At 48.6% G+C, this 25278-nt stretch overlaps 1 protein-coding gene across 3 annotated transcripts in view; it reads right to left on the reverse strand.

Annotated features, from left to right (window-relative positions):
• The window catches only part of depdc5 (DEP domain containing 5, GATOR1 subcomplex subunit), a 100783-nt gene that overhangs the window by 3694 nt on the left and 71811 nt on the right, over positions 1-25278 (reverse strand). For all 3 annotated transcript variants that reach the window (XM_072441959.1, XM_072441960.1, XM_072441958.1), the window contains 6 exons: positions 11971-12083; positions 11826-11906; positions 11604-11736; positions 7068-7167; positions 6451-6672; positions 2645-2814 (listed from right to left, as the gene is read on the reverse strand). In XM_072441959.1, the coding sequence (XP_072298060.1) occupies positions 2645-2814; positions 6451-6672; positions 7068-7167; positions 11604-11736; positions 11826-11906; positions 11971-12083 (819 nt within the window). The remainder of the gene's footprint in view (positions 1-2644; positions 2815-6450; positions 6673-7067; positions 7168-11603; positions 11737-11825; positions 11907-11970; positions 12084-25278) is intronic.

The raw sequence follows: 25278 nt of genomic DNA on the forward strand, positions 1-25278 counted from the left end.
GGGAAGGTGGTCCACACAGAGGGAAGGTGGTCCACACAGAGGGAAGGTGGTCCACACAGAGGGAAGGTGGTCCACACAGAGGGAAGGTGGTCCACACAGAGGGAAGGTGGTCCACACAGAGGGAAGGTGGTCCACACAGAGGGAAGGTGGTCCTCACAGAGGGAAGGTGGTCCACACAGAGGGAAGGTGGTCCACACAGAGGGAAGGTGGTCCACACAGAGGGAAGGTGGTCCACACAGAGGGAAGGTGGTCCTCACAGAGGGAAGGTGGTCCTCACAGAGGGAAGGTGGTCCACACAGAGGGAAGGTGGTCCAAACAGAGGGAAGGTGGTCCACACAGAGGGAAGGTGGTCCTCACAGAGGGAAGGTGGTCCTCACAGAGGGAAGGTGGTCCTCACAGAGGGAAGGTGGTCCACACAGAGGGAAGGTGGTCCACACAGAGGGAAGGTGGTCCAAACAGAGGGAAGGTGGTCCACACAGAGGGAAGGTAGTGCACACAGAGGGAAGGTGGTCCTCACAGAGGGAAGGTGGTCCACACAGAGGGAAGGTGGTCCTCACAGAGGGAAGGTGGTCCACACAGAGGGCAGGTGGTCCACACAGAGGGAAGGTGGTCCACACAGAGGGAAGGTGGTCCAAACAGAGGGAAGGTGGTCCACACAGAGGGAAGGTAGTGCACACAGAGGGAAGGTGGTCCTCACAGAGGGAAGGTGGTCCACACAGAGGGAAGGTGGTCCTCACAGAGGGAAGGTGGTCCACACAGAGGGCAGGTGGTCCACACAGAGGGAAGGTGGTCCACACAGAGGGAAGGTGGTCCACACAGAGGGAAGGTGGTCCACACAGAGGGAAGGTGGTCCACACAGAGGGAAGGTGGTCCACACAGAGGGAAGGTGGTCCTCACAGAGGGAAGGTGGTCCACACAGAGGGAAGGTGGTCCTCACAGAGGGAAGGTGGTCCTCACAGAGGGAAGGTGGTCCACACAGAGGGAAGGTGGTCCACACAGAGGGAAGGTGGTCCACACAGAGGGAAGGTGGTCCACACAGAGGGAAGGTGGTCCACACAGAGGGAAGGTGGTCCACACAGAGGGAAGGTGGTCCACACAGAGGGAAGGTGGTCCTCACAGAGGGAAGGTGGTCCACACAGAGGGAAGGTGGTCCACACAGAGGGAAGGTGGTCCACACAGAGGGAAGGTGGTCCACACAGAGGGAAGGTGGTCCACACAGAGGGAAGGTGGTCCTCACAGAGGGAAGGTGGTCCACACAGAGGGAAGGTGGTCCACACAGAGGGAAGGTGGTCCTCACAGAGGGAAGGTGGTCCACACAGAGGGAAGGTGGTCCTCACAGAGGGAAGGTGGTCCACACAGAGGGAAGGTGGTCCACACAGAGGGAAGGTGGTCCTCACAGAGGGAAGGTGGTCCACACAGAGGGAAGGTGGTCCACACAGAGGAGGTCTCACTCCCAGAAGGACAATAGCAGACATTGAGGACAGTTACAAGGACCTGTGAGTCCCACAGACAAATGGCAACGAAGAGGAAACAAGTCCTGAAGCAGCTCAATGGCAAGAACAAGGCAAGAAACAGCTCCCTGCCACGCCCTGTCAGTGATCAGACCCTGCCACGCCCTGCCAGTGATCAGACCCTGCCACGCCCTGCCAGTGATCAGACCCTGCCACGCCCTGTCAGTGATCAGACCCTGCCACGCCCTGCCAGTGATCAGACCCTGCCACGCGGCCAAAGGAGGAGATACAGACCAGAGATATAATGACACGAAAGCTCCTGATCATGGAGTGTTCATCCCAAATCCAGCACCTGAGACTGCACACTAGCACCCTGAGACTGCACACTAGCACCCTGAGACTGCACACTAGCACCCTGAGACTGCACACTAGCACCCTGAGACTGGACACTAGCACCCTGAGACTGCACACTAGCACCCTGAGACTGTACACTAGCACCCTGAGACTGGACACTAGCACCCTGAGACTGGACACTAGCACCCTGAGACTGGACACTAGCACCCTGAGACTGGACACTAGCACCCTGAGACTGGACACTAGCACCCTGAGACTGGACACTAGCACCCTGAGACTGGACACTAGCACCCTGAGACTGGACACTAGCACCCTGAGACTGGACCTTAGCACCCTGAGACTGTACACTAGCACCCTGAGACTGTACACTAGCACCCTGAAACTGGACACTAGCACCCTGAGACTGTACACTAGCACCTGAGACTGGACACTAGCACCCTGAGACTGGACACTAGCACCCTGAGACTGGACACTAGCACCCTGAGACTGTACACTAGCATCCTGAGACTGGACACTAGCACCCTGAGACTGGACACTAGCACCCTGAGACTGGACACTAGCACCCTGAGACTGTACACTAGCACCCTGAAACTGGACACTAGCACCCTGAGACTGTACACTAGCACCTGAGACTGGACACTAGCACCCTGAGACTGTACACTATCACCCTGAGACTGGACACTAGCACCCTGAGACTGCACACTAGCACTCAGACTGGACACTAGCACCCTGAGACTGCACACGAGCCGTAGGGAAGGAGGCGGGACTAGTGAGTGTGAGAGCCACTATCCAGGACGAAACGTCCAAGATCCATAATGTGGTGTGGTGATGGTCTTTACCATCTCAAAGAGCACGGCGGCGGTCACGGCCATCCAGTGCAGCTTGATCTCGAAGGCCGTGTTCGGGGAGAAGTTTCCGTGGTAGTAGCAGCTGCACCACTCGCTGCGGTCACTGCGGTTGTTCACGTCCACATCCAGAGTGACCGTCTTCTGCTCCGGGACGGTGGCCGCTGGGGGCGGGGTCAGGCAGAGGTGAGGGGAGGTACCAGAGGCAACAAACATTCAAACAGCAAAACTTGTTATGGAGTTATTATCACGTAAACCATTGAGTCAACTCTATTATTACCACATGAACCCAATTTAGATCTGAATAAAGCTGAGCTTTCCTCCCGGGACACGCCCCCCTGAGGGACACGCCCCCCGAGGGACACGCCCCCCAGCCTCGAAATGTGATAATATATGATCCAAATAAATAAAAGAATAAAAATTATTAGCCTGAATAAAAGTAATAATTTGGGTTTAAATAGGTTAAATTACATTTATTTTGCTGAAGAAATGGCACATCACAAAGTGTACTCCTCTACCTCCAGGACGGGTCAGAGGAGGGACAGAGGAGGGACAGAGGAGGGACAGAGGAGGGAGAGGGCGGGACAGAGGCGGGACAGAGGAGGGACAGAGGAGGGAGAGGGCGGGACAGAGGAGGGACAGAGGAGGGAGAGGGCGGGACAGAGGCGGGACAGAGGAGGGAGAGGGCGGGACAGAGGAGGGACAGGGCGGGACAGAGGAGGGAGAGGGCGGGACAGAGGCGGGACAGAGGAGGGACAGAGGAGGAAGAGGGCGGGACAGAGGCGGGACAGAGGAGGGAGAGGGCGGGACAGAGGAGGGACAGGGCGGGACAGAGGAGGGACAGGGCGGGACAGAGGAGGGAGAGGGCGGGACAGAGGCGGGACAGAGGAGGGACAGAGGAGGGAGAGGGCGGGACAGAGGCGGGACAGAGGAGGGAGAGGGCGGGACAGAGGAGGGACAGGGCGGGACAGAGGAGGGAGAGGGCGGGACAGAGGCGGGACAGAGGAGGGACAGAGGAGGAAGAGGGCGGGACAGAGGCGGGACAGAGGAGGGACAGAGGAGGGACAGAGGAGGGAGAGGGCGGGACAGAGGAGGGACAGAGGAGGGAGAGGGCGGGACAGAGGAGGGAGAGGGCGGGACAGAGGAGGGACAGAGGAGGGAGAGGGCGGGACAGAGGAGGGACAGAGGAGGGAGAGGGCGGGACAGAGGAGGGAGAGGGCGGGACAGAGGAGGGACAGAGGAGGGAGAGGGCAGGACAGAGGAGGGACAGAGGAGGGACAGAGGAGGGAGAGGGCGGGACAGAGGAGGGACAGAGGAGGGAGAGGGCGGGACAGAGGAGGGAGAGGGCGGGACAGAGGAGGGACAGAGGAGGGAGAGGGCGGGACAGAGGAGGGACAGAGGAGGGACAGAGGAGGGAGAGGGCGGGACAGAGGAGGGACAGTGAGGAGGAGTCACAGGGACAGTGAGGAGGAGTCACAGACGCAGTGAGGAGGAGTCGCAGACGCAGTGAGGAGGAGGAGGAGTCACAGACGCAGTGAGGATGAGGAGGAGTCACAGACGCAGGGAGGAGTCACAGACGCAGTGAGGAGGAGTCACAGACGCAGTGAGGAGGAGGAGTCACAGACGCAGTGAGGAGGAGTCACAGACGCAGTGAGGATGAGGAGGAGTCACAGACGCGGGGAGGAGTCACAGACGCAGTGAGGAGTCACAGACGCAGTGAGGAGGAGGAGGAGGAGTCACAGACGCGGGGAGGAGTCACAGACGCAGTGAGGAGTCACAGACGCAGTGAGGAGGAGGAGGAGGAGTCACAGACGCAGTGAGGAGGAGGAGGAGTCACAGACGCAGTGAGGAGGAGTCACAGACGCAGTGAGGAGGAGGAGTCACAGACGCAGTGAGGAGGAGGAGTCACAGACGCAGTGAGGAGGAGTCACAGACGCAGTGAGGAGGAGTCAGAGACACAGTGAGGAGGAGGAGGAGTCACAGACGCGGGGAGGAGTCACAGACTTAGTGAGGAGGAGGAGGAGTCACAGACGCAGTGAGGAGGAGTCACAGACGCAGTGACGATGAGGAGGAGTCACAGACGCAGTGAGGAGGAGGAGGAGTCACAGACGCAGTGAGGAGGAGGAGTCACAGACGCAGTGAGGAGGAGGAGTCACAGACGCAGTGAGGAGGAGTCACAGACGCAGTGAGGAGGAGTCAGAGACACAGTGAGGAGGAGGAGTCACAGACGCAGTGAGGAGGAGGAGGAGTCACAGACGCAGTGAGGAGGAGTCACAGACGCAGTGAGGATGAGGAGGAGTCACAGACGCAGTGAGGAGTCACAGATGCAGTGAGGAGGAGTCACAGATGCAGTGAGGAGGAGTCACAGACGCAGTGAGGAGTCACAGATGCAGTGAGGAGTCACAGACGCAGTGAGGAGGAGTCACAGACACAGTGAGGAGGAGGAGTCACAGACGCAGTGAGGAGGAGTCACAGACACAGTGAGGAGGAGGAGGAGGAGTCACAGACGCAGTGAGGAGGAGTCACAGACGCAGTGAGGAGGAGGAGTCACAGACGCAGTGAGGAGGAGGAGGAGTCAGACGCAGTGGGGAGGAGTCACAGACGCAGTGAGGAGGAGGAGTCACAGACACAGTGAGGAGGAGGAGTCACAGACGCAGTGGGGAGGAGGAGGAGTCAGACGCAGTGGGGAGGAGGAGTCACAGACGCAGTGAGGAGGAGGAGTCACAGACACAGTGAGGAGGAGGAGTCAGACGCAGTGAGGAGTCACAGACGCAGTGAAGAGGAGGAGGTGGAGTCACAGACACAGTGAGGAGGAGGAGTCACAGACGCAGCGAGGAGGAGGAGGAGGAGTCACAGACACAGTGAGGAGGAGGAGTCACAGACGCAGTGAGGAGGAGTCACAGACACAGTGAGGAGTCACAGACGCAGCGAGGAGGAGGAGGAGGAGTCACAGACACAGTGAGGAGGAGGAGTCACAGACGCAGCGAGGAGGAGGAGTCACAGACGCAGCGAGGAGGAGGAGGAGGAGTCACAGACACAGTGAGGAGGAGGAGTCACAGACGCAGCGAGGAGGAGGAGGAGTCACAGACGCAGTGAGGAGTCACAGACGCAGTGAGGAGGAGGAGTCATTAGAATGAGGAAGGACGGTGGCTCAGCGGGTCAGTCTTTAACAGGTTTGTGCTTTTCTCACATTTAAACAGATTCAAGTGGAACTCCTACAGGCCCCGCCCCTCACTCCCCCTCTAGTCCTACAGAACCCGCCCCTCACTCCCCCTCTAGTCCTACAGAACCCGCCCCTCACTCCCCCTCTAGTCCTACAGAACCCGCCCCTCACTCCCCCTCTAGTCCTACAGAACCCGCCCCTCACTCCCCCTCTAGTCCTACAGGCCCCGCCCCTCACTCCCCCTCTAGTCCTACAGGCCCCGCCCCACACTCCCCCTCTAGTCCTACAGGCCCCGCCCCTCACTCCCCCTCTAGTCCTACAGGCCCCGCCCCTCACCCCCCCTCTAATCCTACAGCACGTCTCTATGAACATAGTTTAATCTGCTTGTCACTGATATTCGCTGCTTTTGTGATTTTGGGCTTGACAAAAACACATTGAATTGAATAACAGGCCCCGCCCAGTTTAGCAGCTGTTTGAAGTCTGGTTGTAGGCGGAGTTTAAGTGTAGGCCTTTAATGACTGAGCAGGTTGTTAAAGAGCTTAATGAAGCTGAATGAGAGTGTGTGACTGAAGTGTGGAGTCACACATAGAGAACAGCGCCTCCTGCTGTGCGTCTCCTCTCACATTGGGGGCTGTACCTAGCAGTGCGGCCGCCTGGCTGCGTCCTCCAAAGCTGCGGCTGAAAGAGCTGTGTCTACTTGCGTAGGAGGCGGGCCTGCTGGGTAACCACGGCAGCAGGAAGGCTGGCAGGTCACATGGTCTACGCTCCTCCAGGACGAACGCCACTTCAAACCACTTCCTCTGGAACAGAGCGAAGTCCTCCAGGGCCGCAGCTGAGGGGGGCAACGGGGAGGCTGGGCCTGCAGGCACACACAGACACACACACATGAACACACACACACACACACACACACACACAGACACAGACACACACACACGAGAACACAATCTGTGAGGAGTTCAGTTTAGTCTGCGTCTGTAGCTATAGGAATGTAGAAAGATGTAAAGGTTTGTGTACCACCAGATGAAGCACTGTGACCACTGTGACCACTCAGTCACCATCTCACTGTGACCACTCAGTCACCATCTCACTGTGACCACTCAGTCACCATCTCACTGTGACCACTCAGTCACCATCTCACTGTGACCACTCAGTCACCATCTCACTGTGACCACTCAGTCACCATCTCACTGTGACCACTCAGTCACCATCTCACTGTGACCACTCAGTCACCATCTCACTGTGACCACTCACCATCTTTTTCTCCAACGATTCTGTAAAAGTAGAACCCGTAGACAAAGGTGCGCATGGCGTCTCCTGAAGCGTGAGCCACCAAGTTCTCCTCCAGCATTTTCTGTAACAAACAGAAACAGTGAGTTAGTCCACATAAGCTTTATTTTGTTGTTTTCTTCTATTTAATACAACTATCATTTAATCGTACTTCTGTGTCTTTGATTTTCATTTCCACAAGCTCCTGTAGCGAAGCTGCTTTTTTCTGACTCGGTCATATGTCCAAACCCAACAAGAAACTCCTAAATAAGCTTTACAGCTGCACCTCCAGCCACGCCCCCATAAAACTGATCAAGTTTGTGAACGACACCTCCCTCATCACCATGACGACACCACCCTCATCACCATGACGACACCACCCTCATCGCCATGACGACACAGCCATGACGACACCACCCTCATCGCCACAACAACACCGCCCTCATCGCCACGACAACACCTCCCTCATCGCCACGACAACACCTCCCTCATCGCCACGACAACACCACCCTCATCACCATGACGACACAGCCATGACGACACCACCCTCATCGCCACGACAACACCTCCCTCATCGCCACGACAACACCTCCCTCATCGCCACGACAACACCACCCTCATCACCATGACGACACAGCCACGACAACACCTCCCTCATCGCCACGACAACACCTCCCTCATCGCCACGACAACACCTCCCTCATCGCCACGACAACACCGCCCTCATCGCCACGACAACACGCCCTCATCGCCACGACAACACCGCCCTCATCGCCATGACGACACCACCCTCATCACCATGGCGACACCACCCTCATCACCATGACGACACCACTCTCATCACCATGACAACACCACCCTCATCACCATGACGACACCACCCTCATCACCATGACGACACCACCCTCATCACCATGACGACACAGCCATGACGACACCACCCTCATCGCCATGACGACACCACCCTCATCACCATGACGACACCACCCTCATCGCCATGACGACACCTCCCTCATCGCCATGACGACACCACCCTCATCACCATGACGACACCTCCCTCATCACCATGACGACACCACCCTCATCGCCACAACAACACCTCCCTCATCGCCACGACAACACCTCCCTCATCGCCACGACAACACCACCCTCATCACCATGACGACACAGCCATGACGACACCACCCTCATCGCCACAACAACACCGCCCTCATCGCCACGACAACACCTCCCTCATCGCCACGACAACACCTCCCTCATCGCCACGACAACACCACCCTCATCACCATGACGACACAGCCATGACGACACCACCCTCATCGCCACGACAACACCTCCCTCATCGCCACGACAACACCTCCCTCATCGCCACGACAACACCACCCTCATCACCATGACGACACAGCCACGACAACACCTCCCTCATCGCCACGACAACACCTCCCTCATCGCCACGACAACACCTCCCTCATCGCCACGACAACACCGCCCTCATCGCCACGACAACACCGCCCTCATCGCCATGACGACACCACCCTCATCACCATGGCGACACCACCCTCATCACCATGACGACACCACTCTCATCACCATGACAACACCACCCTCATCACCATGACGACACCACCCTCATCACCATGACGACACCACCCTCATCACCATGACGACACAGCCATGACGACACCACCCTCATCGCCATGACGACACCACCCTCATCACCATGACGACACCACCCTCATCGCCATGACGACACCTCCCTCATCGCCATGACGACACCACCCTCATCACCATGACGACACCTCCCTCATCACCATGACGACACCACCCTCATCGCCACAACACCGCCCTCATCGCCACGACAACACCTCCCTCATCGCCACGACAACACCTCCCTCATCGCCACGACAACACCACCCTCATCACCATGACGACACAGCCATGACGACACCACCCTCATCGCCACGACAACACCTCCCTCATCGCCACGACAACACCTCCCTCATCGCCACGACAACACCACCCTCATCACCATGACGACACAGCCACGACAACACCTCCCTCATCGCCACGACAACACCACCCTCATCACCATGACGACACAGCCACGACAACACCGCCCTCATCACCATGACGACACCACCCTCATCACCATGATGACACCTCCCTCATCACCATGACGACACCACCCTCATGGGGCTCATCTCAGACGGGGATGAGTCTGTTACAGGAGGTGGAGCGGCTGGTGCAGCGGTAACAACCTGGAGTTCAACGTCCAGAAGTCAGAGGAGATGATCGTGGACTTCAGGAAAGTCACAGCCCCCCCCCCCTCACCATCACAGACTCCCCCATCTCCACTGTGGACTCCTCCACCTCCTCTGCTCCACCATCACCAGGACCTCAAGTGGGAGGAGCCACCATCACCGGGACCTCAAGTGGGAGGAGCCACCATCACCGGGACCTAAAGTGGGAGGAGCCACCATCACCAGGACCTCAAGTGGGAGGAGCCACCATCACCGGGACCTCAAGTGGGAGGAGCCACCATCACCAGGACCTTAAGTGGGAGGAGCCACCATCACCGGGACCTCAAGTGGGAGGAGCCACCATCACCAGGACCTTAAGTGGGAGGAGCCACCGTCACCGGGACCTAAAGTGGGAGGAGCCACCATCACCAGGACCGTAAGTGGGAGGAGCCACCATCACCGGGACCTAAAGTGGGAGGAGCCACCATCACCAGGACCTTAAGTGGGAGGAGCCACCATCACCGGGACCTCAAGTGGGAGGAGCCACCATCACCAGGACCTTAAGTGGGAGGAGCCACCATCACCGGGACCTTAAGTGGGAGGAGCCACCATCACCAGGACCTTAAGTGGGAGGAGCCACCATCACCAGGACCTCAAGTGGGAGGAGCCACCGTCAGCTCCAGCAGAGGATGTACTTCCTGCAGCAGCTGAGGAAAGACAAGCTGCCAGAGGAGATGATGGAGCAGTTCTACACGTCCATCATTGAGTCCATCCTCACCTCCTCCATCACCTCCTCCATCACCTCCTCCATCACCATGTGATACGCTGGAGCCACAGCCAGGGACAATCAGAGACTACAGCGCCCTCTGTTGAGAAGGTGATCTGCTGCAGACTTCCATCTCTGCAGGACCTGAACGTCTCCAGGACTCTGGGACGAGCAGGTCTGATCACAGCCGACCTGCTCGTCCTGGAGTATTTGAGCCACTCCCCTCATGCAGGAGGCCACTCCCCTCAGGCAGGAGGCCACTCCCCTCAGGCAGGAGGCCACTCCCCTCAGGCAGGAGGCCACTCCCCTCAGGCAGGAGGCCACTCCCCTCAGGCAGGAGGCTAAACACTTCCTAAATAGTAATTTTAACCATTAACCATAATTTAATCACTCACTGTTCAATTTCTGCACTACATCTGTAAATTCAACTGTACATTTTTGTACATATTAAGCCTATTTTTAGTTTTTATCCTATTTCAGATTTTAATTGTTCTCTTTTTAACTAATTCATTGTTCATTCTGTTCATTAACAATGGCAATAAACCTTTTCTGATTCTGATTTTGAAATGGTTATGAAGATGTTCTTTGGTCCCTTAGTTAGAATAAATGATATAGATTCCACATGTTTTGAGATCAATAGCGTGCGACACCGCGCTGAGGCATGAATGTGCTGAATGTGTCCAGCTTCTAGAGCTGGGTTGAAAAAAATCGATTTTCCGATTTTTAATCGATTCGCATATTAATGACCGATTATTGATTAGTACGTCCAAAGATCGATTTTTTATTTATTTTTTAAAATAATTTCTCTTTTTTATTTATTTTTTAAAAATAATTTCTCTTTTTTATTTTTTTAAATGCTCAACGTTTACATTTGATACTTCCAGTTTCAGTGCTGGCAGTGTGTGAGCAGTTTTAAAATAAAAATGCTTTTGGTAGCAACCGCTTTTGGGTGAATTCTTCATTATTTTCAATCATAATAATACTGCAGTGGTTCATGTCGCAGTAGAATCCACTGTTGCAGATGTCGTCACCTCAATCATTTATTGTCCTGAATTATCTTTCTTGAAGGTAGATTGACCCTTAACCTTTTCATCCATCAGTAACTACAATACTCTGTTTCATATTGATATAATACTAGTTTTAATATGTTGCTTCTCTACACAGTCATGAAGTGAAGGAAACGCTTCAAATACATTTTTAATTTTTAATAACATTAACCCCCGGATCCAATCAAAATCGGATCGAAATCGGATCGAATCGGATGGAATCTGAGAAATCGGAAAAAAACGATTTTGAAACGTAAAAATCGGAATCGAATCGATACTTGAAATTTGAATCGAAACTCAGCTCTACCGGCTTCACAGCTTCATCTGGTCATTCAGACTCAATAAGGGGCGGGGCTAATCATTAGCAAAATGCTGGTTCTTTGCAGCCCTGGTCAAAAGAACACATTATGATTGCGTATTTGTAACTGAACCATACACAGTGGTTGATGTGTAAACCTGCTGCATGTACCTGCATGATGTCCACAGCCATGCCCTGAGTAGCCACGCCCTCCACATTGTTGACTAGCCAATGAACAACCTCTGCACTGATGAAGCAGTTGGGGGGCAGGCCCTTCTGCTCCGGCAGCAGCTGCACGCCAGTTCTGAGCATTACAAAAAGCATCAAAAACATGATGAGACAAGTGCTTATGTAGAAGAATGAACTACATTTGATTAAAGGTTGGACTCTCACGTCAGATGTTTGATGGCCTCTAGAATGTCCAGAGAGGTTGGAGAGGACGACAGAGACAGAGCTCCATTTGCAGATTGTCCACTGAAAAGAGCACAATTGTTACATACAGAGTGTGGACTCGCTGCCTTGTCATCCTCAGGTTTACCTGGGGTCAGTGCTGCTGGGCTCTGCAGGGGCCTGGGCAGGGGCCTGGGCAGGGGCCTGGGCAGGCGTCTGCTGGGCTGCTTTCTCTGCGGTGTCGGTGGGTTCAGAGGGCAGCTGCACACAGAGGTGCAACAGGCACATGTTTTAATAGTGTACATTCTTAATGCCTCTGAATGTGTTTGTGGCCTGACATGAAATCATCATCACATTACAGTGTAACATTACAGTGTAACAGTGTAACATTACAGTGTAACAGTGTAACATTACAGTGTAACAGTGTAACATTACAGTGTAACAGTGTAACAGTGTAACATTACAGTGTAACAGTGTAACATTACAGTGTAACAGTGTAACATTACAGTGTAACAGTGTAACAGTGTAACATTACAGTGTAACAGTGTAACATTACAGTGTAACATTACAGTGTAACATTACAGTGTAACAGTGTAACATTACAGTGTAACAGTGTAACATTACAGTGTAACATTACAGTGTGACAGTGTAACATTACAGTGTAACAGTGTAACATTACAGTGTAACAGTGTAACAGTGTAACATTACAGTGTAACAGTGTAACATTACAGTGTAACAGTGTAAAATTACAGTGTAACAGTGTAACATTACAGTGTAACATTACAGTGTAACATTACAGTGTAACAGTGTAACATTACAGTGTAACAGTGTAACATTACAGTGTAACATTACAGTGTGACAGTGTAACATTACAGTGTAACAGTGTAACATTACAGTGTAACAGTGTAACAGTGTAACATTACAGTGTAACATTACAGTGTAACAGTGTAAAATTACAGTGTAACAGTGTAACATTACAGTGTAACATTACAGTGTGACAGTGTAACATTACAGTGTAACAGTGTAACATTACAGTGTAACAGTGTAACAGTGTAACATTACAGTGTAACAGTGTAACATTACAGTGTAACATTACAGTGTAACATTACAGTGTAACAGTGTAACATTACAGTGTAACAGTGTAACATTACAGTGTAACATTACAGTGTGACAGTGTAACATTACAGTGTAACAGTGTAACATTACAGTGTAACAGTGTAACAGTGTAACATTACAGTGTAACAGTGTAACATAACAGTGTAACATTACAGTGTAACAGTGTAACATTACAGTGTAACAGTGTAACATTACAGTGTAACAGTGTAACATTACAGTGTAACATTACAGTGTGACAGTGTAACATTACAGTGTAACAGTGTAACATTACAGTGTAACAGTGTAACAGTGTAACATTACAGTGTAACGGTGTAACATTACAGTGTAACATTACAGTGTAACATTACAGTGTAACAGTGTAACATTACAGTGTAACAGTGTAACATTACAGTGTAACATTACAGTGTGACAGTGTAACATTACAGTGTAACAGTGTAACATTACAGTGTAACATTACAGTGTGACAGTGTAACATTACAGTGTAACAGTGTAACATTACAGTGTAACAGTGTAACATTACAGTGTAACATTACAGTGTAACAGTGTAACATTACAGTGTAACAGTGTAACAGTGTAACATTACAGTGTAACATTGTAACAGTGTAACATTACAGTGTAACATTACAGTGTAACAGTGTAACATTACAGTGTAACAGTGTAACATTACAGTGTAACAGTGTAACAGTGTAACATTACAGTGTAACATTACAGTGTAACATTACAGTGTAACAGTGTAACATTACAGTGTAACAGTGTAACATTACAGTGTAACAGTGTAACAGTGTAACATTACAGTGTAACAGTGTAACAGTGTAACATTACAGTGTAACAGTGTAACATTACAGTGTAACAGTGTAACATTACAGTGTAACAGTGTAACAGTGTAACATCACAGTGTAACATTACAGTGTAACAGTGTAATATTACAGTGTAACAGTGTAACATTACAGTGTAACAGTGTAACATTACAGTGTAACATTACAGTGTAACATTACAGTGTAACAGTGTAACATTACAGTGTAACAGTGTAACATTACAGTGTAACAGTGTAACAGTGTAACATTACAGTGTAACAGTGTAACATTAAAGTGTAACATTACAGTGTAACAGTGTAACATTACAGTGTAACAGTGTAACAGTGTAACAGTGTAACATTACAGTGTAACATTGTAACAGTGTAACATTACAGTGTAACATTACAGTGTAACAGTGTAACATTACAGTGTAACAGTGTAACATTACAGTGTAACAGTGTAACATTACAGTGTAACATTACAGTGTAACAGTGTAACATTACAGTGTAACAGTGTAACATTACAGTGTAACATTACAGTGTGACAGTGTAACATTACAGTGTAACAGTGTAAAATTACAGTGTAACTGTGTAACATTACAGTGTAACAGTGTAACATTACAGTGTAACAGTGTAACATTACAGTGTAACATTACAGTGTAACAGTGTAACATTACAGTGTAACAGTGTAACAGTGTAACATTACAGTGTAACATTGTAACAGTGTAACATTACAGTGTAACATTACAGTGTAACAGTGTAACATTACAGTGTAACAGTGTAACATTACAGTGTAACAGTGTAACAGTGTAACATTACAGTGTAACATTACAGTGTAACATTACAGTGTAACAGTGTAACATTACAGTGTAACAGTGTAACATTACAGTGTAACAGTGTAACAGTGTAACATTACAGTGTAACAGTGTAACAGTGTAACATTACAGTGTAACAGTGTAACATTACAGTGTAACAGTGTAACATTACAGTGTAACAGTGTAACAGTGTAACATCACAGTGTAACATTACAGTGTAACAGTGTAACATTACAGTGTAACAGTGTAACATTACAGTGTAACAGTGTAACAGTGTAACATTACAGTGTAACATTACAGTGTAACATTACAGTGTAACAGTGTAACATTACAGTGTAACAGTGTAACATTACAGTGTAACAGTGTAACAGTGTAACATTACAGTGTAACAGTGTAACATTAAAGTGTAACATTACAGTGTAACAGTGTAACATTACAGTGTAACAGTGTAACAGTGTAACAGTGTAACATTACAGTGTAACATTGTAACAGTGTAACATTACAGTGTAACATTACAGTGTAACAGTGTAACATTACAGTGTAACAGTGTAACATTACAGTGTAACAGTGTAACATTACAGTGTAACATTACAGTGTAACAGTGTAACATTACAGTGTAACATTACAGTGTGACAGTGTAACATTACAGTGTAACAGTGTAAAATTACAGTGTAACTGTGTAACATTACAGTGTAACAGTGTAACATTACAGTGTAACAGTGTAACAGTGTAACATTACAGTGTAACATCAGGTGGTGAAAGCACTGAATGACTCATTACATGAGCAGGGAATCATCAAGTGATTCAAAGAACCGTGGTTACAAACACAGTGATAAATGTCAGTATTATTATGGGAGTGTCTACAGAGTCGAGGGGCGCAGCCAAAACTGACATGTTATTTTGTGCCACGGCTACTGAAACTGCTGCACTATTTGACCGCGCCGGGTTAAGGTCAAGGTCAGGGTCAGGGTCAGGGTCAGGGTCAGGGTTAGGGTTAGGGTCAGGGTCAGGGTTAAGGTTAGGGTCAGGGTCAGGGTTAAGGTTAGGGTTAGGGTTAAGGTTAAGGTTAGGGTTAGGGTTAAGGTTAGGGTTAAGGTTAGGGTTAGCCATGAGGCTATATGGCCATGCCGCGGTTCCTGAAACTGCTGGGCCATTTGACCGCGCCGCGGCTCTGCAGCCACGGCCTTTTATTATAGCATTTATTCAATATAAAGTCTGTGGTGCTCAGAGCGTCTCCATGACGACTGCCTTGTTTTATGGTCATTCTGCAAAACATTTCAGATGGAAAAAGATTCAGATTAATCTGGACACAAAAATCAGACGTTTCAACTCTCATTCAAGAGTCATTCTCAATCTGTGGATCTAGTCTGGGAACTGAGATACTTATCCTACTCTGAGTAAGCCCGGCCCACAGGGCGGGACCTCCAGATGACAGGAAACACTTTAAGACACAAAGTGGTTCATCCTCAGGACAAGATGCAACACAAAAACAGAACAATGTAGTTTATTCTGTCCAAGAGCCACATAGTGAGACTAAAGAGCCACATAGTGAGACTAAAGAGCCACATAGTGAGACTAAAGAGCCACATAGTGAGACTAAAGAGCCACATAGTGAGACTAAAGAGCCACATAGTGAGACTAAAGAGCCACATAGTGAGACTAAAGAGCCACATAGTGAGACTAAAGAGAGCCACATAGTGAGACTAAAGAGAGCCACATAGTGAGACTAAAGAGCCACATAGTGAGACTAAAGAGCCACATAGTGAGACTAAAGAGCCACATAGTGAGACTAAAGAGAGCCACATAGTGAGACTAAAGAGCCACATAGTGAGACTAAAGAGCCACATAGTGAGACTAAAGAGCCACATAGTGAGACTAAAGAGCCACATAGTGAGACTAAAGAGAGCCACATAGTGAGACTAAAGAGAGCCACATAGTGAGACTAAAGAGCCACATAGTGAGACTAAAGAGCCACATAGTGAGACTAAAGAGCCACATAGTGAGACTAAAGAGAGCCACATAGTGAGACTAAAGAGCCACATAGTGAGACTAAAGAGCCACATAGTGAGACTAAAGAGCCACATAGTGAGACTAAAGAGCCACATAGTGAGACTAAAGAGCCACATAGTGAGACTAAAGAGCCACATAGTGAGACTAAAGAGCCACATAGTGAGACTAAAGAGCCACATAGTGAGACTAAAGAGCCACATAGTGAGACTAAAGAGAGCCACATAGTGAGACTAAAGAGCCACATAGTGAGACTAAAGAGCCACATAGTGAGACTAAAGAGAGCCACATAGTGAGACTAAAGAGCCACATAGTGAGACTAAAGAGAGCCACATAGTGAGACTAAAGAGCCACATAGTGAGACTAAAGAGCCACATAGTGAGACTAAAGAGCCACATAGTGAGACTAAAGAGAGCCACATAGTGAGACTAAAGAGAGCCACATAGTGAGACTAAAGAGCCACATAGTGAGACTAAAGAGCCACATAGTGAGACTAAAGAGCCACATAGTGAGACTAAAGAGCCACATAGTGAGACTAAAGAGCCACATAGTGAGAGCCACATAGTGAGACTAAAGAGCCACATAGTGAGACTAAAGAGAGCCACATAGTGAGACTAAAGAGAGCCACATAGTGAGACTAAAGAGCCACATAGTGAGACTAAAGAGAGCCACATAGTGAGACTAAAGAGCCACATAGTGAGACTAAAGAGAGCCACATAGTGAGACTAAAGAGCCACATAGTGAGACTAAAGAGAGCCACATAGTGAGACTAAAGAGCCACATAGTGAGACTAAAGAGCCACATAGTGAGACTAAAGAGCCACATAGTGAGACTAAAGAGCCACATAGTGAGACTAAAGAGAGCCACATAGTGAGACTAAAGAGCCACATAGTGAGACTAAAGAGAGCCACATAGTGAGACTAAAGAGAGCCACATAGTGAGACTAAAGAGAGCCACATAGTGAGACTAAAGAGAGCCACATAGTGAGACTAAAGAGCCACATAGTGAGACTAAAGAGAGCCACATAGTGAGACTAAAGAGAGCCACATAGTGAGACTAAAGAGCCACATAGTGAAACTAAAGAGCCAAAAAGTGAGACTAAAGAGAGCCACATAGTGAGACTAAAGAGCCACATAGTGAGACTAAAGAGCCACATAGTGAGACTAAAGAGCCACATAGTGAGACTAAAGAGCCACATAGTGAGACTAAAGAGCCACATAGTGAGAGCCACATAGTGAGACTAAAGAGCCACATAGTGAGACTAAAGAGAGCCACATAGTGAGACTAAAGAGAGCCACATAGTGAGACTAAAGAGCCACATAGTGAGACTAAAGAGAGCCACATAGTGAGACTAAAGAGCCACATAGTGAGACTAAAGAGAGCCACATAGTGAGACTAAAGAGAGCCACATAGTGAGACTAAAGAGCCACATAGTGAGACTAAAGAGCCACATAGTGAGACTAAAGAGAGCCACATAGTGAGACTAAAGAGCCACATAGTGAGACTAAAGAGAGCCACATAGTGAGACTAAAGAGAGCCACATAGTGAGACTAAAGAGCCACATAGTGAGACTAAAGAGCCACATAGTGAGAGCCACATAGTGAGACTAAAGAGCCACATAGTGAGACTAAAGAGAGCCACATAGTGAGACTAAAGAGAGCCACATAGTGAGACTAAAGAGCCACATAGTGAGACTAAAGAGCCACATAGTGAGACTAAAGAGAGCCACATAGTGAGACTAAAGAGCCACATAGTGAGACTAAAGAGAGCCACATAGTGAGACTAAAGAGCCACATAGTGAGACTAAAGAGCCACATAGTGAGACTAAAGAGCCACATAGTGAGACTAAAGAGCCACATAGTGAGACTAAAGAGCCACATAGTGAGACTAAAGAGAGCCACATAGTGAGACTAAAGAGCCACATAGTGAGACTAAAGAGAGCCACATAGTGAGACTAAAGAGATCCACATAGTGAGACTAAAGAGAGCCACATAGTGAGACTAAAGAGAGCCACATAGTGAAACTAAAGAGCCACATAGTGAGACTAAAGAGCCACATAGTGAGACTAAAGAGCCACATAGTGAGACTAAAGAGAGCCACATAGTGAGACTAAAGAGAGCCACATAGTGAGACTAAAGAGAGCCACATAGTGAGACTAAAGAGAGCCACATAGTGAGACTAAAGAGAGCCACATAGTGAGACTAAAGAGCCACATAGTGAAACTAAAGAGCCACAAAGTGAGACTAAAGAGAGCCACATAGTGAGACTAAAGAGCCACATAGTGAGACTAAAGAGCCACATAGTGAGACTAAAGAGCCACATAGTGAGACTAAAGAGCCACATAGTGAGAGCCACATAGTGAGACTAAAGAGCCACATAGTGAGACTAAAGAGAGCCACATAGTGAGACTAAAGAGAGCCACATAGTGAGACTAAAGAGCCACATAGTGAGACTAAAGAGCCACATAGTGAGACTAAAGAGAGCCACATAGTGAGACTAAAGAGCCACATAGTGAGACTAAAGAGAGCCACATAGTGAGACTAAAGAGCCACATAGTGAGACTAAAGAGAGCCACATAGTGAGACTAAAGAGCCACATAGTGAGACTAAAGAGCCACATAGTGAGACTAAAGAGCCACATAGTGAGACTAAAGAGCCACATAGTGAGACTAAAGAGAGCCACATAGTGAGACTAAAGAGCCACATAGTGAGACTAAAGAGAGCCACATAGTGAGACTAAAGAGATCCACATAGTGAGACTAAAGAGAGCCACATAGTGAGACTAAAGAGAGCCACATAGTGAAACTAAAGAGCCACATAGTGAGACTAAAGAGCCACATAGTGAGACTAAAGAGCCACATAGTGAGACTAAAGAGAGCCACATAGTGAGACTAAAGAGCCACATAGTGAGACTAAAGAGAGCCACATAGTGAGACTAAAGAGAGCCACATAGTGAGACTAAAGAGAGCCACATAGTGAGACTAAAGAGAGCCACATAGTGAGACTAAAGAGCCACATAGTGAAACTAAAGAGCCACAAAGTGAGACTAAAGAGAGCCACATAGTGAGACTAAAGAGCCACATAGTGAGACTAAAGAGCCACATAGTGAGACTAAAGAGCCACAAAGTGAGACTAAAGAGAGCCACATAGTGAGACTAAAGAGCCACATAGTGAGACTAAAGAGCCACATAGTGAGACTAAAGAGAGCCACATAGTGAGACTAAAGAGCCACATAGTGAGACTAAAGAGAGCCACATAGTGAGACTAAAGAGAGCCACATAGTGAGACTAAAGAGCCACATAGTGAGACTAAAGAGCCACATAGTGAGACTAAAGAGAGCCACATAGTGAGACTAAAGAGCCACATAGTGAGACTAAAGAGAGCCACATAGTGAGACTAAAGAGCCACATAGTGAGACTAAAGAGCCACATAGTGAGACTAAAGAGAGCCACATAGTGAGACTAAAGAGCCACATAGTGAGACTAAAGAGAGCCACATAGTGAGACTAAAGAGAGCCACATAGTGAGACTAAAGAGCCACATAGTGAGACTAAAGAGCCACAAAGTGAGACTAAAGAGCCACATAGTGAGACTAAAGAGCCACATAGTGAGACTAAAGAGCCACATAGTGAGACTAAAGAGCCACATAGTGAGACTAAAGAGCCACATAGTGAGACTAAAGAGAGCCACATAGTGAGACTAAAGAGAGCCACATAGTGAGACTAAAGAGCCACATAGTGAGACTAAAGAGAGCCACATAGTGAGACTAAAGAGAGCCACATAGTGAGACTAAAGAGCCACATAGTGAGACTAAAGAGCCACATAGTGAGACTAAAGAGCCACATAGTGAGACTAAAGAGCCACATAGTGAGACTAAAGAGCCACATAGTGAGAGCCACATAGTGAGACTAAAGAGAGCCACATAGTGAGACTAAAGAGAGCCACATAGTGAGACTAAAGAGCCACATAGTGAGACTAAAGAGAGCCACATAGTGAGACTAAAGAGAGCCACATAGTGAGACTAAAGAGAGCCACATAGTGAGACTAAAGAGAGCCACATAGTGAGACTAAAGAGCCACATAGTGAGACTAAAGAGCCACATAGTGAGACTAAAGAGAGCCACATAGTGAGACTAAAGAGCCACATAGTGAGACTAAAGAGCCACATAGTGAGACTAAAGAGCCACATAGTGAGACTAAAGAGCCACATAGTGAGACTAAAGAGCCACATAGTGAGACTAAAGAGAGCCACATAGTGAGACTAAAGAGCCACATAGTGAGACTAAAGAGAGCCACATAGTGAGACTAAAGAGCCACATAGTGAGACTAAAGAGCCACATAGTGAGACTAAAGAGAGCCACATAGTGAGACTAAAGAGAGCCACATAGTGAGACTAAAGAGCCACATAGTGAGACTAAAGAGCCACATAGTGAAACTAAAGAGAGCCACATAGTGAGACTAAAGAGCCACATAGTGAGACTAAAGAGCCACATAGTGAGACTAAAGAGAGCCACATAGTGAGACTAAAGAGCCACATAGTGAGACTAAAGAGAGCCACATAATGAGACTAAAGAGCCACATAGTGAGACTAAAGAGAGCCACATAGTGAGACTAAAGAGAGCCACATAGTGAGACTAAAGAGAGCCACATAGTGAGACTAAAGAGCCACATAGTGAGACTAAAGAGCCACATAGTGAGAAAGTCAGGTTACATTAGTATGTCGATGCCCATCAGAGGGCTGAGAGTAAACACAGAGTCTCAAGTCAAACCGGGTTCTCTCTTTATCAGGAGTTCTCGCCCAAACCTCCTTATTCAGAGTAGGATAAATATCTGAGTTTCCGAACTCGATTCACAGATTGCGAATGACTCTTGGATGAGAGTCGAAATGTCTTGTTTTTGAATCTGAATCTTTTTCTACGATGGGAACAATTATTTTTCAACTTATTTTGTAAATTGACAAATGTAACGGCCTTTGGACTGTGTTGGGTTTGGGGTTGATGAGCTGTGATGTTTGTTTGTTTGTTTGAGTTCATTGTGTTGTGTTGGTCACTCTCGGGTCATTCTGTGTTTGTGTTTTTTATCTTTATTTGTTTTTGGGGGGATTTTATGGAAAAAACAAACAAACAACTAAACATAGAAAAATGCTAACGTTTATTAGCATAGCCACACAATACTGTTTACACTTTTAAACTAGAATTAGCCAGCTGCTAACGACCTGAAACAAACAGCTCAGTCTCAGTCTGGAGTGCACTGGACCCTCCTGACACATGAATACATTTATGGACAAACGGTCTTCAGGTTACAGAAGAATCCCACTGTTGTACTCAAGATGGCAGTAACAGAGTGTGTGACGTCACTTCAGACCCATGACTATGAACACTTTATGAACTACACCCAATATTAAAGATGTGAGAAGGAAGGTCATGACATGTTAAAGACTAGTAAGAAGTTTTTTCATCATTCAGTTTGAAATGCATCACATTAGGGATGGAACATTCTGGCTTGGTAAAAAAAAGAAAGAAAAAAGAACATTATCTGCGTAGCAGTCAATTTTATGCTGTACTGCTCAATGCAGAATTCTAAATACGGCGAGGAAAATAAGTATTTGAACACCCTGCGATTTTGCAAGTTCTCCAACTTCTCCAACCAAAGAGCTGTCAGAAGACCCCAGAGAGTGAACTGTAGACCTCCACAAGGCTGGAAAGAGCTACAGGGCAATAGACAAGAAGCTAAAAATGTCACTCTCCCTCAGACTGAGGCTCCATGTCACCTCGTGGGGTTCAATGATGATAAGGTGAGGAATCAGCCCAGAACTACAGGAGGAGCAGGTCAATGACCTGAAGAGAGCTGGGACCACAGGTTCACAGGTTACTATGGTAACACACTAGATCGTCATGGTTTAAAATCATGCATCGCACAGAAGGTTCCTCTGCTTAAGTCACATGTCCAGAACCGTCTGAAGTTTGACCATCAGGACGATTCAGAGGATCATGGGAGAAAGTCATGTGGTCAGAGGAGACCAAGATAAAACCTTTTGGTATAAACTCCACTCGCCGTGTTTGGAATGAGGGATGAGTAGTACCGCCCCAAGAACACCATCCCAATAACACCATCCCAATAACACCATCCCAATAACACCATCCCAATAACACCATCCCAATAACACCATCCCAAGAACACCATCCCAATAACACCATCCCAAGAACACCATCCCAATAACACCATCCCAAGAACACCACCCCAAGAACACCATCCCAAGAACACCACCCCAAGAACACCATCCCAAGAACACCACCCCAAGAACACCGTCCAAAGAACACCACTCCAAGAACTCCACCCCAAGAACACCACCCCAATAACACCATCCCAAGAACACCACCCCAAGAACACCATCCCAATAACACCATCCCAAGAACACCATCCCAATAACACCATCCCAAGAACACCATCCCAATAACACCATCCCAAGAACACCATCCCAAGAACACCACCCCAAGAACACCATCCCAAGAACACCACCCCAATAACACCGTCCAAAGAACACCACTCCAAGAACTCCACCCCAAGAACACCATCCCAAGAACACCATCCCAAGAACACCACCCCAAGAACACCATCCCAATAACACCATCCCAAGAACACCATCCCAATAACACCATCCCAATAACACCATCCCAATAACACCATCCCAAGAACACCATCCCAATAACACCATCCCAAGAACACCATCCCAATAACACCATCCCAAGAACACCATCCCAATAACACCATCCCAATAACACCATCCCAATAACACCATCCCAATAACACCATCCCAATAACACCATCCCAATAACACCATCCCAAGAACACCATCCCAATAACACCATCCCAAGAACACCACCCCAAGAACACCATCCCAAGAACACCACCCCAAGAACACCATCCCAAGAACACCACCCCAAGAACACTGTCCAAAGAACACCACTCCAAGAACTCCACCCCAAGAACACCACCCCAATAACACCATCCCAAGAACACCACCCCAAGAACACCATCCCAATAACACCATCCCAAGAACACCATCCCAATAACACCATCCCAAGAACACCATCCCAATAACACCATCCCAAGAACACCATCCCAAGAACACCACCCCAAGAACACCATCCCAAGAACACCACCCCAAGAACACCGTCCAAAGAACACCACTCCAAGAACTCCACCCCAAGAACACCACCCCAATAACACCATCCCAAGAACACCATCCCAAGAACACCACCCCAAGAACACCATCCCAATAACACCATCCCAAGAACACCATCCCAATAACACCATCCCAAGAACACCATCCCAAGAACACCATCCCAAGAACACATCCCAAGAACACCACCCCAAGAACACCACCCCAAGAACACCGTCCAAAGAACACCACTCCAAGAACTCCACCCCAAGAACACCACCCCAATAACACCATCCCAAGAACACCATCCCAAGAACACCACCCCAAGAACACCATCCCAATAACACCATCCCAAGAACACCATCCCAATAACACCATCCCAATAACACCATCCCAAGAACACCATCCCAAGAACACCATCCCAAGAACACCATCCCAATAACACCATCCCAAGAACACCATCCCAATAACACCACCCCAAGAACACCATCCCAAGAACACCACCCCAAGAACACCGTCCAAAGAACACCACTCCAAGAACTCCACCCCAAGAACACCACCCCAATAACACCATCCCAAGAACACCATCCCAAGAACACCACCCAAAGGACACCATCCCAAGAACACCACCCCAAGAACACCACCCCAAGAACTCCACCCCAAGAACACCACCCCAAGAACACCATTCCAAGAACACCATCCCAAGAACACCACCCCAAGAACACCATCCCAATAACACCATCCCAATAACACCATCCCAATAACACCATCCCAAGAACACCACCCCAAGAACACCGTCCAAAGAACACCACTCCAAGAACTCCACCCCAAGAACACCACCCCAATAACACCATCCCAAGAACACCATCCCAAGAACACCACCCCAAGAACACCATCCCAAGAACACCACCCCAAGAACACCGTCCAAAGAACACCACCCCAAGAACTCCACCCCAAGAACACCGTCCCAAGAACACCATTCCAAGAACACCATCCCAAGAACACCACCCCAAGAACACCATCCCAATAACACCATCCCAAGAACACCACCCCAAGAACACCATCCCAAGAACACCATCCCAAGAACACCACCCCAAGAACACCATCCCAAGAACACTTGTCCTGGTGCAACACAAACAACAAACATTGAACACTTTATACAAAAACGGCATGATATGTAAATAATAAAATAAAATATAGAATATAAAGTTATGTAGTGCAACAGAAGTGACAGTGCAATGAGTACAAGGTGTTTAGGAAGTGTTCATGAGTCCAACAGCAGAGGGAAAGAAACTGTTCTTGTGGCAGGAGGTTCTGCCTCCTGCCTGAGGGGAGTGGCCTCCTGCCTGAGGGGAGTGTTCCCCTGCCTAAGGGGAGTGGCCTCCTGCCTAAGGGGAGTGGCCTCCTGCCTGAGGGGAGTGGCCTCCTGCCTGAGGGGAATGTTCCCCTGCCTAAGGGGAGTGGCCTCCTGCCTAAGGGGAGTGGCCTCCTGCCTGAGGGGAGTGGCCTCCTGCCTGAGGGGAGTGGCCTCCTGCCTAAGGGGAGTGGCCTCCTGCATGAGGGGAG

Source organism: Eucyclogobius newberryi, unplaced genomic scaffold (genome assembly GCF_026437365.1).
Source record: "Eucyclogobius newberryi isolate DKJ021-1_F unplaced genomic scaffold, fEucNew1.0.hap1 SCAF_12, whole genome shotgun sequence".
Lineage (NCBI taxonomy): Eukaryota > Metazoa > Chordata > Actinopteri > Gobiiformes > Gobiidae > Eucyclogobius > Eucyclogobius newberryi.